This window comes from Sceloporus occidentalis, unplaced genomic scaffold, assembly GCF_023333645.1.
Source record: "Sceloporus occidentalis isolate IW3139 unplaced genomic scaffold, rSceOcc1.0.p SCAF_22, whole genome shotgun sequence".
NCBI classification, from domain to species: Eukaryota; Metazoa; Chordata; class Lepidosauria; order Squamata; family Phrynosomatidae; genus Sceloporus; species Sceloporus occidentalis.
Window position 1 is genome coordinate 5984127 of NW_028317002.1, and position 16993 is coordinate 6001119.

At 36.6% G+C, this 16993-nt stretch overlaps 1 protein-coding gene across 3 annotated transcripts in view; it reads left to right on the forward strand.

The window, feature by feature from the left end:
• Positions 1 to 16993, forward strand: part of LOC149300928 (autism susceptibility gene 2 protein-like) — a 668047-nt gene that overhangs the window by 151535 nt on the left and 499519 nt on the right. For 2 of the 3 annotated variants that reach the window (XM_089484557.1, XM_089484558.1), the window contains exon 2: positions 9410 to 9613. In XM_089484557.1, coding sequence (XP_089340683.1) covers positions 9410 to 9613 — 204 coding nt within the window. The remainder of the gene's footprint in view (positions 1 to 9409; positions 9614 to 16993) is intronic. The other variant, XM_089484559.1, reaches the window with a different exon arrangement.

Sequence of the window (16993 nt, forward strand, 5' to 3'; positions counted from 1 at the left end):
AGTTGTGATTACATTAGGTTTTGCCTATTCTTTACCATGCACCATCTATTGATCACAAGTACCAAAGGGAGCTGAATGGTAGTACCGGTCAAGAATGCCATGGATTCTATTTGTCCATGTATATCATCTAGCTATAACTCATGACAATTATCTGTATTTATATCTATCCAAGGCTATACAAATTCCAGTAGCAAATTTTTTGTAAAAAGATATTAAGTAATCCAGTGAATAAGTTAATTGTCTTTTTACATACAGTTTCAAAAATGTAAAAATTAGAATACAAATGGTTTATTTTCTCAGTTAGTAGATTTTCCTTCTGCCTTTTTATACAGTAATACACATTCAGTTGTATGATAAAGGCAGGAAGATGAATGAGCTTTGCTTTATGTCAAAGGGATATTGGAATCTTTTTACGTCTAATAATGTTTCTAGGAGATAGAGACAAGTGTCACAAAACACCCTTGTTCTAGATGTACCGGTATTATTATTTTCTATCAGGTCATTAGAGAGAGAGAACAGTTCTACACAATTGTATCTTAGAAAGGATTTCTCGCATGATGACCTTGCTAATTGACTCCTAGTTACACGATGTTTAATATAAGTGGTGCAGTCTTATGAAAACAATCATGCAGAATGCATATTATTGAGAGAGAGAGAGAGAGAGAGAATACCTGTCTGTGTTAGGACACATTTTTAGAATTGAGAAGTCTGTAGAACATTCCTTAAAGAAACTTTAAAAAAATTAGCTTATCTGCTATACTAAGGCTGGAAGAATAACATGGGGTGGTACAGAGGTAGAGCTGTTCTCTCACTCTCTAATGACCTCTATACGTGTAGAGCTTAGCAGTAGAGGGTGATTTGGGACTGCAATTCCATAGTCCAGATTTTATTCTCTGCTTTCTGGGACACTGGAGAATGCATACTGCACATGTTGCGGAGCGCTACATCCCAAGCTTCGTCCCCCGACATCCCGATTCGCCAGAATACCTAGAAGTTTGTAGGTATGGAGTAGTGAACATGCACGTTGAGTAAGGAAAATGTTCATATTGACCAGTGGGTAAAGGAGCCGAGCCAGATTTCATCCACCAAACAATTTCCTTTCTACTTGGTTTTTCTTTCTGTATGAAATGAATATACCATTTAGGTGTATGCAATTTCATTCCCATTGTTATAGCACGTTTGTTCAAAGCTGATCAAATGAAAGCTCCTTTTCATAATGCAAATGCATTTACCTATTAACGCTAATATACAGCCATTCCCCAAATGTACATTAACAGATTGTAAAACAACTTTTAAAATTACTTAAAAGAACATTAACACATTCACTTTATTGTCAGTGTAATATATATTGGCAATTACTTCTAGAAAATAATTGAAAAATGCCCAATATAGAATAAAACTATACTAAGTAATACCATTTTCTTATTGCACCCTTGCAATTCATGTGCATGATCAAAGCTTTAAGGAGTCTACAGAAATACATTTCTTATCTTTCCTGAGACAGCATTGTCAAGAGCCTTGCATTTAGTGAATAAATGATTTAAGAGAATACAATGACTTAAAGTATCCATGTACTGATAAGCTGATTCAATTTAATGGAAGGAGAACTTGTTTGCCGTGTTTTAGTTTATCTGATTCTCAATGTACATTTATACACTGCTGTTCAAAAGTTTGGGGTCACTTAGCGGCTTTCGTGGAAAACAAGGAAATGCGTAGCTGTGTAACATGATTGCAAATGGGTTTTCTAATGATCAATTAGCCTTTTAAACTTAATCTTGGATTAGCGAACACAACGTGCCATTGGAACACAAGAGTGATGGGAGTGATGAAGTGCCTCTGTACGCCTCTAAAAAGATATTTCATTAAAAATCAGTAGTTCCCAACTACAATAGTCATTTACAACATCGTCTACACTGTATTTCTGATCCATTTGATGTTGACAAAATTTGCGGTGTTCTAAAAAACAAGGATATTACTCATTGACCCCCAAACTTTTGAAAGGTAACGTATGCACAATGTACATATGGCCAATGGCAAGAAACACTCACCTGATCTGCTACATGCGGCAATGCCGGCTACACTCTATATGTGCAAAAAAACGGAACAAGTTAGTCTTAAAGTGCTTAAAGTTTAGCTGGTACTTAAAATAAGGGTTTACATAAGGCAGACCAAGCTAGTGCCTAAAGTGGTAGAGCTTGATGAAATTACCATACAGCTTGGATATTCTCTCTAGAGATAACCCAAGTTGGGTCTTGCTAGTATAGTACATTATAAACACTTTCTGGAATATGTTGCCTATAAAATTGATGCAGCATCTGTAAGTCCCGGAGGGTATTTAAGTACTATTTTGTATGTATCAGAGTATGTATGAGTATGAGTTTTTTTTTATTTATGATATGAGTTAACGGAGAAGAATTATTTTGCACAGTGTATGTTAAGTCATGCATTTGATAACATGCACATATACATGTATTGCCTTTATTATATCCACAGTATGTCAGAGCACATATTTCTAAATACTAGGTGTTATGTTGTTATGTGGTTGGCTCATCTTATCTGCTTGTCTAGCAGTATATGCACAAGTTCTGTGTACTCAATACTAGTGCTGGTGGTGGCTAGCAAAACTGTCTTACTAACACTACAAGGTATGGGAGACATGAAATCTTAAATTAAATAATACATGTTAATCCATGTATAGATTTGCTCTTTAGGCTGTACTTTTGCACCATCTGCTTCTGAATGTCAACATGCTGTCATTGGAGTATAATTTGTATTAACCCATCAACGCTACAAAAGACTTTTTAAGTATGTTAAAACAGGGCATTGTCAACCTCTTACATTTGGCCACCCCATTTAAGCATTTCTAACCTTGTCTTTGCTCTCTTGACAAAACAGCTGCCATTTTGGATTAACATCAAAGTTGACAAAATAAAGAGAGGATCAGTGCCAGGGAACTGCTGATTTCAACTGTGTTATGTAGATTCAATTTGAAACTAGACAACAATATAAATAGGACAGTCTTTTCCATTTCCTATAGAGTTTTATTTAGGTCTTGCTGTTTTTTTCTATTAAAGGCTGAGCATTTTTTTCACAGGCAATATTAAGGTCTTCTCTGTGTATAAAAACCAGTCTACATCATCAATATGTGATAAAATGGAATTCCTGTCCCGGAGAATTTATATTTGATTTTTAGTCTCGCCTGGCACTTGCAGGTTTTAACACAATTTTATTTTTTGTTCAAGTTATAAAACTGAGAACTTAGTACCGTAAATTAAATTTTAGTAGCTAATCGTAAAACGGATTCTGAATTGCCCAACTCCTAAGGATGGATGGTTTTTAAGTTTCTTTCTAGGGAAACAACCTTTGCAAAATCAAAATGATCTAAAGAGGAGAAAACTAATGTGGTTATTTATAGAGATTAACATAATGATTAATATCATTCAATATTTGTTGGAAGGAGGGGTTGCCATGTCTATTGTACTGTATTTATACCATTAATCATAATAGATAATAACAATATAAAACATAATTATCAACCACTGTTCAATCTGAGGTTCAGCAGTGGCAGAATAAACAAGAGATACATAACAGAAATATAATCTTTATGTCAGCAGACCCTGGCTAAATCAATATCTGTGAATGATTGCTTTGAAGATGTGTGCTTTTGACTCTGAGTTGTTATACAATTTTGCTAAAAAATCAAGAAGAAATGAAATGCAAGGCAGAACTGCATGCACACTTACGTTGTGTTTATGGCCAACCAGGGGGAGCAATCTTATTAGCTGACTAATTATTCTTTACTCTGAGGAACACCAGAGGTTCACCTTGTGTGTCAAAAGATGTTAGAAAGTATTGTTAAACCTGGCACTTGCAGGTTTTAACACAATTTTATTTTTTGTTCAAGTTATAAAACTGAGAACTTAGTACCGTAAATTAAATTTTAGTAGCTAATCGTAAAACGGATTCTGAATTGCCCAACTCCTAAGGATGGATGGTTTTTAAGTTTCTTTCTAGGGAAACAACCTTTGCAAAATCAAAATGATCTAAAGAGGAGAAAACTAATGTGGTTATTTATAGAGATTAACATAATGATTAATATCATTCAATATTTGTTGGAAGGAGGGGTTGCCATGTCTATTGTACTGTATTTATACCATTAATCATAATAGATAATAACAATATAAAACATAATTATCAACCACTGTTCAATCTGAGGTTCAGCAGTGGCAGAATAAACAAGAGATACATAACAGAAATATAATCTTTATGTCAGCAGACCCTGGCTAAATCAATATCTGTGAATGATTGCTTTGAAGATGTGTGCTTTTGACTCTGAGTTGTTATACAATTTTGCTAAAAAATCAAGAAGAAATGAAATGCAAGGCAGAACTGCATGCACACTTACGTTGTGTTTATGGCCAACCAGGGGGAGCAATCTTATTAGCTGACTAATTATTCTTTACTCTGAGGAACACCAGAGGTTCACCTTGTGTGTCAAAAGATGTTAGAAAGTATTGTTAAAGTTAAAACAATTGTGCGGTTCTAAACAGGATTACTTTAAATATCAGAACATTATGCTTTCCATTACTGGCATAAAACAGATCACATACTTCAGTGTGCTTTAAAAATATATTGTTTTTTAATCATGGGTTGTGCTTTCACCATGAAAACTTAGGTTATTAAGACGAATCAACCATATGTTAGATTTTATGGATATCGATTGACTTTGTTCAGTGAAGGCCAAACAAGTTCCTGAATGAGATGATGAGTTTCTTGTTCATATTTCTAATATGCTGGTTTTAAGTGAACACTGGCGAGCAGGTATTGATATTAGCTTTTCAGAGGAACATAAACTGGAGCTGAAATAGAGTAGGAACTGGCTAAAGGGCTTCCTCCTCTACCACCTTACCACGTCTAGGAGGATAAGTGCAAATGCAAGGTAAGCATGCCTAGTTCATGCATTTGAATAACCAGAATGAGGAATCCGCACACTCCAAGAGAACCCAGGTGCTTAACTGTGCCAGGAACGGCCAGTTCCTCAGTAAATCCAGTAGGTAAATAAAGGCTCCAGGCACTCAAGAGTTCCAACGTCAGGCAGATTTAGTGAGACAAAAAAAAAATGTTTCAACCTCACAATGAGGTCTTTTTCAAGTTAACCACACATTCAAAAGTGAGAGCTTAAGTAGCACATATCAATACATGGATAGCCAATCAAAAGACCAATCCATTTGGTCAGTGAACTGGGCTGGCTTGGCACCGCTGTGACTGGCTTGCACACCTCTACCCACTTTGTCCTTCATCTGTAAATCATTTATAGCGGTCCATTGTTAGAACAAACACAACATGTTTATTCAAACCATAATATCCTGGATTATGAAGTGGACAAATTATACTTCTTACACACACATAACTACTTACACCTACATGTTAGTCCATACCCAAAAAAACAAAATGGCACAAAAATGTTCATACTCATTTTTAAAGTTTTTAATAGTGATTTTAAAGCACTAAAGCACCATTCCTGTGGCAGAAACTTGCCAGGGTCATTCAGACTCTGTAAATGTTTGTTGAACAAGACTAAGTCGAACTTAACAAGTATGCTGTCTGTCAAACTTACTTTTGTGAAGTAAAAACATACCCCGCTTTAAGGACATTCACTTAAAGGACACTCGTGAGTAAGGAAATAGTTGCAGCACAACCATTCCCCTATTTGCACGATAAGTTTGTCTTCTGAGCGTTTCAGGTTCTGTGGTGGAAATGATTTGACGATCACAGTGCAGTACACGCACTGATAAGTGAAAAAAGGTAGTCCTTCACTTTAAGTACAGTTTAATTTTTCATACATGCCCTGGACCCCATTGTATATGTTAATGAGGGTTATGTCTGCATAATTCATAGCAGCCGCTTTCCCTACCAGTTATCACATTGGCAATTATCAAGAGAGGACTTCTTAACTTTCTTAACAGAAACATTATTACACTGAAATGATGCACTTAGTACACTTCATACAAGTAATGAGTAATTAACACATACTGGAAAGATTAAGGAGGCACTCCAGTCCTATTTTCATGTTAAATGCATACAGAGTCCATTTTGCCTACAAATAGGTACATACATTCAGTATGCTTTGTGTATATATTCAGGAGAACTGCCACTTTACTGAATAGGAAAAGGGTAGTGGATATTGGTTCCAAAAGAGGGCCTGTCCCTCCTAAATAGGAACACTTTGGACCATGCAGCCCCGCATCCATGTTTTAAAATGTTTATCTGCTGTAGACATGACACTTTGATATAAAAACAAAGATTATGGAGTATATTCAAAAAGTATTAGAGAATTTGTAATTTTGTGTAATGCACAAATTTTGTGATAAATCTTGTGTGTGCAATCCTATTATTGTTCGATTTGTTCTGAGCTTTAGTCAGGCAACTAGAAACTTATTTTAAAGGTGAAAAAAAAAATTATACAGGGTTAAATCATTCTTAAACAAAGGCATTTCCCATATACTAAAAAAAAGCTTTGCTTTGTGTGTAAAGTAACATATGAATTATTTGACTTTTATCTGAATGTTGCAAAAAAATATCCTTACCTCAAGATACAGATTAAAAATATTGGCCTGAAAATAAAAGAAGTACTTTAAATGTGTATGTCGAAGAGTTGCATCTATACTTTGCATAACTGTATCTTAATTAAAGGGTGTAGACTGGCTGTAAGAGATGATGATATGAAGCTACAGAGGTATTAGTATAAAATTTAGAAGTCAAAGAAGTAGTACCTAATGGGTAATTTGATTCGCTTATGAGCATTGTTGTTCACCATTTGTACTCAGTTGTGATTGTGTTTATTGGAGCTTGTGGATACTCAGCCAGGTAATAGTTACAGGATTTATTAGTAATTACTAATATTAATACTAATAGACATAACTGGGAACTCTCTGGGTTTGACCCGAAGATTGCCGGATGAAGCACCGCATCAGGGGGAACTGCCACTGACGTGGGCAGTCTTGGACGGATAGCCGGAGACCAGAAGTTCCCAGGTATGCTAATAGACTATATGAGTTGTCTATCACCCAGCAGTTGGTGGGTCTAGTCAATGAATGGCAGGACATGGAGAAAGGGATTGCTTACTGGATTTCCCAGTGGTGAGAAGAAACAATTCATATGTTTAACTTACCCTATGTGAACCTGAGCTTGCACATAAAAACGAGTTTCTTTAATTTTAATAATAGACCAGCTTACTGACTCTCTAATATAAGTGCTATATTAGCACATACTCCCAACATTTCAAACCTGGATACCTGTGTAGGGTGTGTGGCAACCGGTTTGGGGAGGGACCCCCTCCTTTCCTGAATAACCTGACTGCAGTGAAGCACAAACCTCCATTGTTTTTTCACCTCCTTGGGCCAGTCAGGGAAGATCTCCATAACTGTCCCATGCTTCCCACATGCTTCCGCAAAAATGGGACAGCAAGACAGTGTCTAGAACTGTGTAGGAGGATGGCAGCCTCTCTGCAGTAAAACAGGAAGACAATTGACCTTTTGGGTGATTGGCTCCCTGTTAAACAGCAAAAGGGCTGCTCTCTCCAAGACCTGCCACCCTAGGACAGATTATACAGCACTGGCTAAATCATTTCTACTTTAAAAATAACACATATTCTAATATGCATTTTTCACATAATTAGTAGAGTGTATCATGCATGCATATTCCTGGCATATTCTGTTGTATGTAACTACTGTTGTTGTCTGCATCCCAATAGTGTAGTAGAATGTTTTTTAGGTATGTACTTCCCTTTTTGTAATAAGAATTTTCCCCAAAGATCTGATTAGGTCTCTTCCACCCCTTCATTAAAGATAGGTCATCTTTTCTGGCCAATGAGAATTCTGGTAACTCTTACTACTCCTTGACAGCATTCACATCCACTTCTGCCAGAGCCCCTCAACTTTCAGCTCATAGCCATTGTTATTGAAACCAGAAATAGGGCTGTGGATCCAAGACATTTTGCTACCATGAGATAGAAACATAGATAAGATAACTGTAAGATAAGAACCATTTGGCCCATCCAGTCTGCTCATCTTTTCTGATGTAACAACTCAAACCTCAACCAGTCCTTGGTCTTGTCTTAGATTGGGGATAGCTTTATGCCAGTCCTAATTCTCTTACTGTAGTCACCTTTATCATTTCTGCTGGGAGGCTATCCCACTTCAGTAAAGTAGAACGTCCTTATATTACATCTAACCCACTGACCCTCTAGTTTTGGACTATGGCTTCTTGTTCTAACATTTCTCCTCCTTCAAAATAAACTTCCCTCCTGTACTACATGATATTAATACAGGAACAACTCATTTCCACTATTCCTGACTTAAGTAAACAAAACAACGTTCAGTTCTTCTTCTGATTTTATCTGACAAGCCTTTTCATTTTGTTACTCAAGTTCCATGGATTAGTTCTTAAATCTGCCTTGTGACCAAAATTATTGTATTTAATATATTCACTCATATATGCTCTCAGCAGTCCTGGTGTTCAATTTTAAAAGCCAGTGTTATATGGGATATGTGTACGGCATTGCTTAGTTACTGCCAGAAATGTCTGTGGAAAAATACTGAGAAATTCAAATACCCTAGAGGCTTGATTTGCATTTGTTTGTGTGTTGCATGATGGACATGGGGGCTACAAAATAAATGCTATAAAATATGTGAAAGACAGGCCATTTAACTGTGTTTTTCACGTTTTTTTTGTAGTATTCATTTTTTAAGGTTTGAATTCCATGCAAACGGGATACATTATGTGGTTAATTCACTTAACCAAAGTACACGTGTGGACACTCATGATTGATAAAAGTAGGAGCATGTGGTAATTTCACAATTCTTATTTAGCTCCTACTAGCTTCCAAGAGCTGTTACAAGTGAGTACCCACTGAGTGGGGGCCGACCTCAGGAACACAGTTGTGGTGCCCATGCACTTATAAGTTTCCACAAAGCTGATTAAGTTGTAGGAGCCCTTGTGTTTGTTATAATGTTATTTTCTGTTTTTTAATACCATTGCCCAACAACCCTAGCACAAAACATCACAGGCTTTTGAAAAGTCTCTATCATGTCTGAAAAGTGTAGATATTCTATTACGTACAATCAGATACTATGTTATCCACAGCTGTCCACATGAAATAAAAAGAACGGCGATCTGTGGGCACTATTTGCATACCCTGGTACCCTGACAGGACTTAAAGACCATGAATGATGAATGTTTGGAAGAGCTTGTGCTCTGAGAGGGATTAAACATTTCTATAAATAGTCATATCATCTATTTTTAGATTAAGCTGTTTTCATCCTAATAAGGAAACTATTGTTCCCGGTTAGTGAAATTTAGTAAACTGGTGTTTTTTTAAATCTAATATTAATGCTGTGTTTTTCTACAGAAGGATGGGGCCTTGATATCAGATGACCACCCAGTGAACCACCAGTCGCCATTGCACAAAAAGAAACAGCATGTTCTCACTAACGGACTTTCTTACAAGCCCCGGAAGAACAAGTTCAACCATGACTATGACTCCGACAGAGAAAATGATCGTAACCTTTGCCAGCAGTTTGGAAAAAAGAGGTTTCAGAAGAGACATAAACAGGTAGGAATTTACCTCTTACTCAAGTTAATAGTTTTTGGCTAGGGCCAAATTAACAATGAGGCATTTGCAAGAAGCTGCAGTGGAAGAATGTGTGCATCTTAAAAATGACAAAAAAGTTAACATTTGTAAAAATAAATGCATCTGTATTCTCAACAAAGTTTGTGTTAATGTATTCTTCATAATGGGTTCTCTAGATTGTAAGCTTGCGAGCAGGGCTCTCTCCACCAAATGTATCGGTTTGTCTTAGTCTGTCAATTCTTGTCTTGTCATATCCCTTGAATTTATGTATTGTATTAAGCGCTGCGTAAACTGTTGGCGCTATATAAATAAAGGATAATAATAATAAAAATAATAGCAATAGGTGCCACTTTTTACTCTTGGACCAATGCTGCTATATCCATTTTCCTGATAAAGATGAATCATTTCCCAATCCTTATTATTACATGGTTACTGAAAAGAAAGGAGATTTGACAATGTTTTGAGCTCCTGCAAGAGAAGAGCCTCATACCTTAATTACTCTTTCATTAGGGACTCCATCTTCTCTCGGACCAATAAGACTATATCCACTTTCATTTTGAAGGCTAAAAGTTCAATTTGCTTTATTTAGCACCCAAAAAATATACGGTACTGCCTGGCTATCTGAATTAGACATCATTACAGCCCTTCAAAACCTGGGTTGTTAATTATCCAAAAGAATTGCACTAACTTCCATTCTGTCTTTTATATTTGTAATGTTCAGGTTTGCAATGAAGTCACAGTGTAAAAAGACATGTATTCTGAGATACTGTGCTAATTGTAACTCGTAATACACTAAAAACAAAATGATATGCTATTTAGATAGAGCACATTCCTTACTATGTTTTTATGCAAATCCTCTCACTATTAGAACAGGTAGCATAATGCATTCATCATCTTAACCCTGAGCTCATGCACCTCTTAGATCTGTAATCTCTGATCAGCACTCTAATTAAAAGTGTTCACTTTAGTAGCAGTACAAACGTTTCTCAACCCTTAATTTTCATCTCGGCTTTTAACAAATATATTTATTAAATGTCTTAAAACTAGAGCACAGGCAATAATTAACCATTGCCTTGGAAAGGGAGCATATGGAAGCTATTAAATGAATAGCTGTTATATAAATGATGAAATCTACGTCCTGATTAACTGCTAAAATGCAATTATACAAATTAACTTTTACAGGGAACTAACATATCAGCAATAAAAAAGGCTTCATGTGCCATGTTATATAATTAAGTATAAGAATATTTGATTTCATTTCTAGCAAAGTCAACCCACAGACAAGGCACAGTGAGGGCAATTTTAGCATAAGATAAAAGTGGTAGCCACCATGGCAACTAATATGAAGCTCTTGCTGATTACTCCACCAATGACCATAGTTACTCTTTTGCACAAACACCCTATAAGTTCAGTTATGTTCTTTTTCTTCATATTCACAGAACTTCTATAGTGCATTATTGTTTAGAAAATTTGGGACTGATTGATTTTTAAAATTTGTTTAGAAAAAAACAAAGATGTGGCAGGGCAATACTGTTAAAGTTACATTAGTTTCTGAAAAAAATGTGAGTGTTTAACCCCTTCGAGACAAAGGCTGATTTTACTTTTTGTACCCTTTGTGACAATGGCCTTTTTAACATTTCTGCGCTGCTTGTGTTTAGCTGTAATTTTCTTCTTTCCCGTTTACTGAACCCACACACATTAGATATTGTTTTTTTCAGGACAAGAAGGGCTTTCTTTAGATGACATTGTTTTGATTGTATCATATTATTTACTATTAAAAAAATTATAAAATATGGTGAAAAATTTAGAAAAAAATGACTGTTTCTAACTTTTAGTTGAAAAATCTTTTACTCATCTATAAAAGGTAATGAAAAAACCTGCTAAATAGATTCTACTATTTGTCCTGAGTTTAGAAATACCCAATGTTTTTATGTTTTTTTGCTTTTTTCTACCCATTATGGGGCAATAAGTACAGGTAGCGTTTTGCTATTTCAAAGCCATTTTTTCCAAATCTGGTAATTCTTCCCCCCATGTGCCATTTCGGGTATCTTTGAACCCGGCCAATGCAATTTACCCCATCAAGTCATATATTTTTGAAAACTAGACAGCCCAGGGTATTCCAAATGCTAGTATTTTAACTCTTTCCATGCACCATATCTACCACCAGTCTTTGTCAAACTTTATGGTAGTCATTTTTTTGCATTTGTTTTGTCATACACATTTTACTTCAGGTATGAATTAAAATGTTCTAGTTTATGTCACTATCACAAAACACCCCAATATGTGTTCAGCAACATCTCCTGAGCGCAGCGATACCCTACATGAATGATTTTGCCTGGCTGTTTGGGGGCAAAAGGGCCACATTTGGGGCATGCGCATTTTTCAATGTTGAACTTTGGCATTTGGGGATCCACTGCCCATGCCCTATTTGGTACATCTTTGAGCCGGGCCATTTCAGTGTGCCCAATAAACCCATATATTTTTGAAAACTAGACACCCCAGGGTATTTCAAATGCTAGTATTTTAACTCTTTCCATGCACCATATCTACCACCAGTCTTTGTCAAACTTTGTGGTAGTCATTTTTTTGCATTTGGTTTTCCACACACATTTTAATTCAGGTATGAATTAAAATGTTCTCGTATATGTCACTATCACAAAACACCCCAATATGTGTTCAGCAACATCTCCTGAGTACAGCGATACCTCACATGAATGATTTTGCCTGGCTGTTTTGGGGCAAAAGGGCCACATTTGGGGCATGCGCTTTTTTCAATGTTGAACTTTGGCATTTGGGATCCACTGCCCATGCCCTATTTGGTACATCTTTGAGCCAGGCCATTTCAGTGTGCCCAACAAAACCATATATTTTTCAAAACTAGACACCACAGGGTATTTTAAATGCTGGTATTTTAACTCTTTGCATGCACATATTTTACCACCAGCATTTTTTCAAAGTTTGCAGTAATATTTTTGTGTGTGTATTTTTCCCACACACACCTATTTTATGTATGAATTTACAGCTCCTGGTATATGCCGCTGTCACACGACACCCCATAATGTGTTCAGCAACATCTCCTGAGTGCAGTGATACCCCACATGCATGGGTGTGTCATTTTTTGGGGGAACTAAAAGGCCACATTTGGTACGTGTGCATTTTTCTAATTGGAAATTAGATGTGTGGCCATCCTTCCCCCCGTGTTAATTGGGACGTTGTTGAACCTGGCCCATTCAATTTACCCCATCAAATCATACATTTTTTAAAAGTAGACACCCCACGGGCATTTAATATGCCAGTATTTTAACTCTTTCCATGCGAGAATTGTTTTAAGCTAATATGCTAATTTTAGGACTTGCTCACAAAAATATATTTTTTATATATATATATATTTTTTTTTTATTATTTTTTTTTTAAAAAAAATTTAACATTTTTTTTCAACTTGGAGGTTCCCCTGATAGTGACATCAGTGGGAAATGATTTTTACATTTTACTGTTTTTTTACTATTTTTTTCTAATTATTATTAATTTTATTTTTTAATTTATTTTTACTAATCACACTGTGATTAGAAAGCTGGGCTCCATTGACTTGCATGGTGAATGCAGTACCTGTATTCAACCTGCAAGTGGAGCCAAAGTTCTCTAGATGGTCTGGACCATCTAGCGAACTTTTAAAATTTGTGGTTCCTGTTACAGGACGGCGGCCATCTTCCTTGATGGCGAAGATTGCCGGCAGCTGCGGCTGTGACCGCTCTCCGGAGCGGTCACAGCCCATCAAAAGGTTAGTGTTTGGTGTCGCTGGATGCCTCCTGATCGAGGCATTCCAGCGACACCATTTAAGTTTAGGAGGCGATCGTCGATCGCCTCCTAAACGCTTTTAAAACGGGCGTCCGCCGCCATACAAAGTATGGCGGATGTTGACGCCCCGTGGAGGGGCCAGAGATGGCCCCTTCGTGCCGATCGCGGCGTTGCTGAATGCCTCGAGGTCGAGGCATTCAGCAACGCTTTTTGGGTGCAGAAAGCGATAGTAGATCGCTTTCTGCACCCGTTTAAAGACGTGCCGGTCCTGGCACGTCAATTGTCGTAAAGCACATGCTTTTCCGTGCCGTGCCAGGACCGGCAATTGTCATTAAGGGGTTAAAGAGTATAGAAAATTAATACTTAATCCAGTTATGGACTAAAGATAACAGTTAAGATCTATCCTATCTAAGTAATGCATTTTTGACTAGGATGGATATGGTGACTAAAGGCTCCCTGGGTCTCCAAGTCAGTTTTTTCTTTCTCTGGGCCCTGCCCATTCCACACCCACCAAAGATTATCTGGCGTTAGCCCTGCCCCTCCATGTAGCTAGCCCTGCCCCCTCACGAAGCCACTCCCTCAAAAGGTGGACCCTCCATGTAACCTACCCAGGGAAGGGATGAGTATTGCTTATGGTAATAATGCATTACTACAAATGAAAAGGATTTCAAGATCATTACATGTATTTATAGAGCCATCAGTAAATTCCTTAGAACTAATACAAAAGGGGGACAGTAAAAGTGTGCAGTAACATTTAAACTGACACTACACAGTTTGACAATAACATTAACACGTTTAAGACATTGCAGTGCAGAAGGGGAAGAGGACCCTGCTCTTATGAGTTGACAATCTATCGGTCAGAAAATATGGTTTCATTTTTTATATTATTTTTATATAGCATGTAATACTTAGGATTTATGAAGTATTGTTTTGGGCTGTTGATATTCATATTTACTTGTTAAAAAAACATTATTGGACTGAAAGAAGTTTAAGAGAATGGAGGGTTGGTGTAGATCAATATTTACCAGTAATTGTTCCTCTTTGGATTATACTTGCAGAGCATTCTGGGTAGTAATTTAGGGTTGACGATGGCTTTAGACCACGGTCAGGATCCAATCAAGAGTATGACAGATGGGTTTCATTGTCTCTCAGTATGTGATCTCAAGAAGAGCTGACAGAATTGGTTACAAGCCATTTCCAATGTGCTACTTACAGTTCGGGTTTGCGATATTTTATAGATATCGAAGTGCTTCTTTAGCAGCTTCTTTCATTAATGTTCCAGGAGCAGCTAATTGAAAATGAAACGGTGGGTGGGCTCTGTAAATAAAAAGGAATAGACATAAACATATACAAGCACGTTAAGAATTTTGTAGTGTATTTTTAACAAAGCTGCGTTTTGTTTGTATCTCCACGAAGAAGCCTTGCTTGCAGACAGATTTCTTGGCTGTAGGTATTGTTTTTCCACTAACAGAATCAAATGCAAGTGTTGCAAAACACATAATTGCTTACGCCACTGTAGACACACACTTGGAGTATTAGAGATAATGCAAGGCTGATTATGTTAAGGACAGTATTTTGAGAAGGCTCAGGTAATTGAAAGTTAATTTACCATTGAATAATGCACTGCTTATCCTGTTAAAAAAAATCTGTTTATTTTCTACAAGTGGCATAATGTTTTAATCTTCTGCAGATCTTCTCTAAGGAAAATAAATCTCCCTAAACCCTGTATAATACTCCAGCTAACAGGAAAACATCTGCTACAACCTGTAAACCAGAAAACAGCTCAGTGAAAAAAATACAACAGAAAAAGAGATTTATATTTTTAGGAAAACAAAAGCAAATTAATGTGTACGATAATACGACAATTAACAATAATGTCTGAATCAGGTTGTCATAAAATAATTTATTAAGACAAAAAGTTTTTTGATTTCATGTAGGCAATGGGTGAAGGCGATTTAAATACTTAGTGGAAGACATTAACATGCTTGTGGTAAAGCACATGCTTTCAAGATATATGAATTCAAGAATTTGTGTGGGTTTTTTATGTACTTTGTAAAATATCTTATAGCTATGGTATGAATGTGCTATATAGAGGCCTAGTGTAAGTTAGTGATTGCATAGAGCAGTTATCCATGGCCCACTTGTTGGCCAGCCCTATTTTAGCGTGCAGGATTCGTAAGGACGGACCTGCATAAACCCTCTTGTGCCTGGGGGCAAATAGTGGAGACAGTACCTCCAAAGGCCTAACATGTATAATATGGTTTTAGCTAGTATTTATAATAAATTAGAAATATTTTATAATTTGGAGATTTTTAACTGTTTTTTTAAATTTTGGTAATCTGTGGAATCTATACTCTAGGTATAGAAGGAATATTTTTTAAGGGGCAGCATTTTAGTAGGAGAATAGATGTTTAGCTCTGCACCTCCCATTTACCATCCCTTTCCTCTCCTACTTGTGGCTTCCTACACCCCCACTTGTCACACTAGCCACATTATCCACATCCACCACTTCATGGAAAAATATAAGAAGACCTCAAGGTCGAAAGCAAACCTTTACATAGCATAATTTATACTTTCTACAATCAACACGTAGACTATTCTTCTGAAGAAATGCATTTGCCAATGTTAGATCATAGGGTAAGAGCAGCTGGTATATAGTGTCTAATGCAAATGCAGCACCTGCCTCTATAAATAATCACTCTTAAAAGGATGCACATCTGGTCTAATTTCATGCCGTTTTAATGATGTGTTTAACAGCAATTCTAAGTATTGAATTAGAAACCCCTGTATTAAAGATCTTCATGTCTTCCAATGTAACTTGGCAAGGGCAGAATTACAGATGATTGCTCATAGATCTTTGTTCAGTTGTTTTCATTTTCAAAATAATCATTACCCTAATCATGCTGTATGATCAAATGACGGTATTAATAGGAGTATTTCATGGTAAACACTGGATCCAAACACCTAAAACGTGTTTTACGTATGACATTAATTCAGCTCAGAGTTATTTTACCTGACATCTCACAGTTCTATATGTTGGCATGTGAAAAAAAACGTTTCCATCCTGTGATTCTGTGCTATAGTGCTAACTATTATCATTGATTATTTTTCCAAAACTCACTTAGGTTGACTTATACGCTGTTTGACGTAAATTCCCAGGCTGTGTGTTAAGTCTAGCTTTAGGCAGTTCTGGAGAATAGCAAGCGATGCCCCATGAGCCTTTTGGGCATCCATATCTGAGGATTCCTGTTTAAAGTATTCATGTTCTTAGTTATGGTGTTATAGATTTAGCCTGTATTCAGATTAGTAGCATGAGTCTGGCGCAACAACTATAAATAAGGTTTCCATACTGGCCATTTCTTTCAGGACACACTGGGTCATTTTTTCATCTTGCTGACTACCATCTGCAGATAATGTGTCTTGGATAAAGTGTCCTCAGTTGTGCCTCCTTGTTGGGTAATAATTCATTTAATTCCTCCGTCAATGATACGTCATAAGGGTAAGCCAGAAGGGTGTATCCTCTGCCAAAGATCATCTTTTAATTATCAGTCTAGTGGCTACATTAAA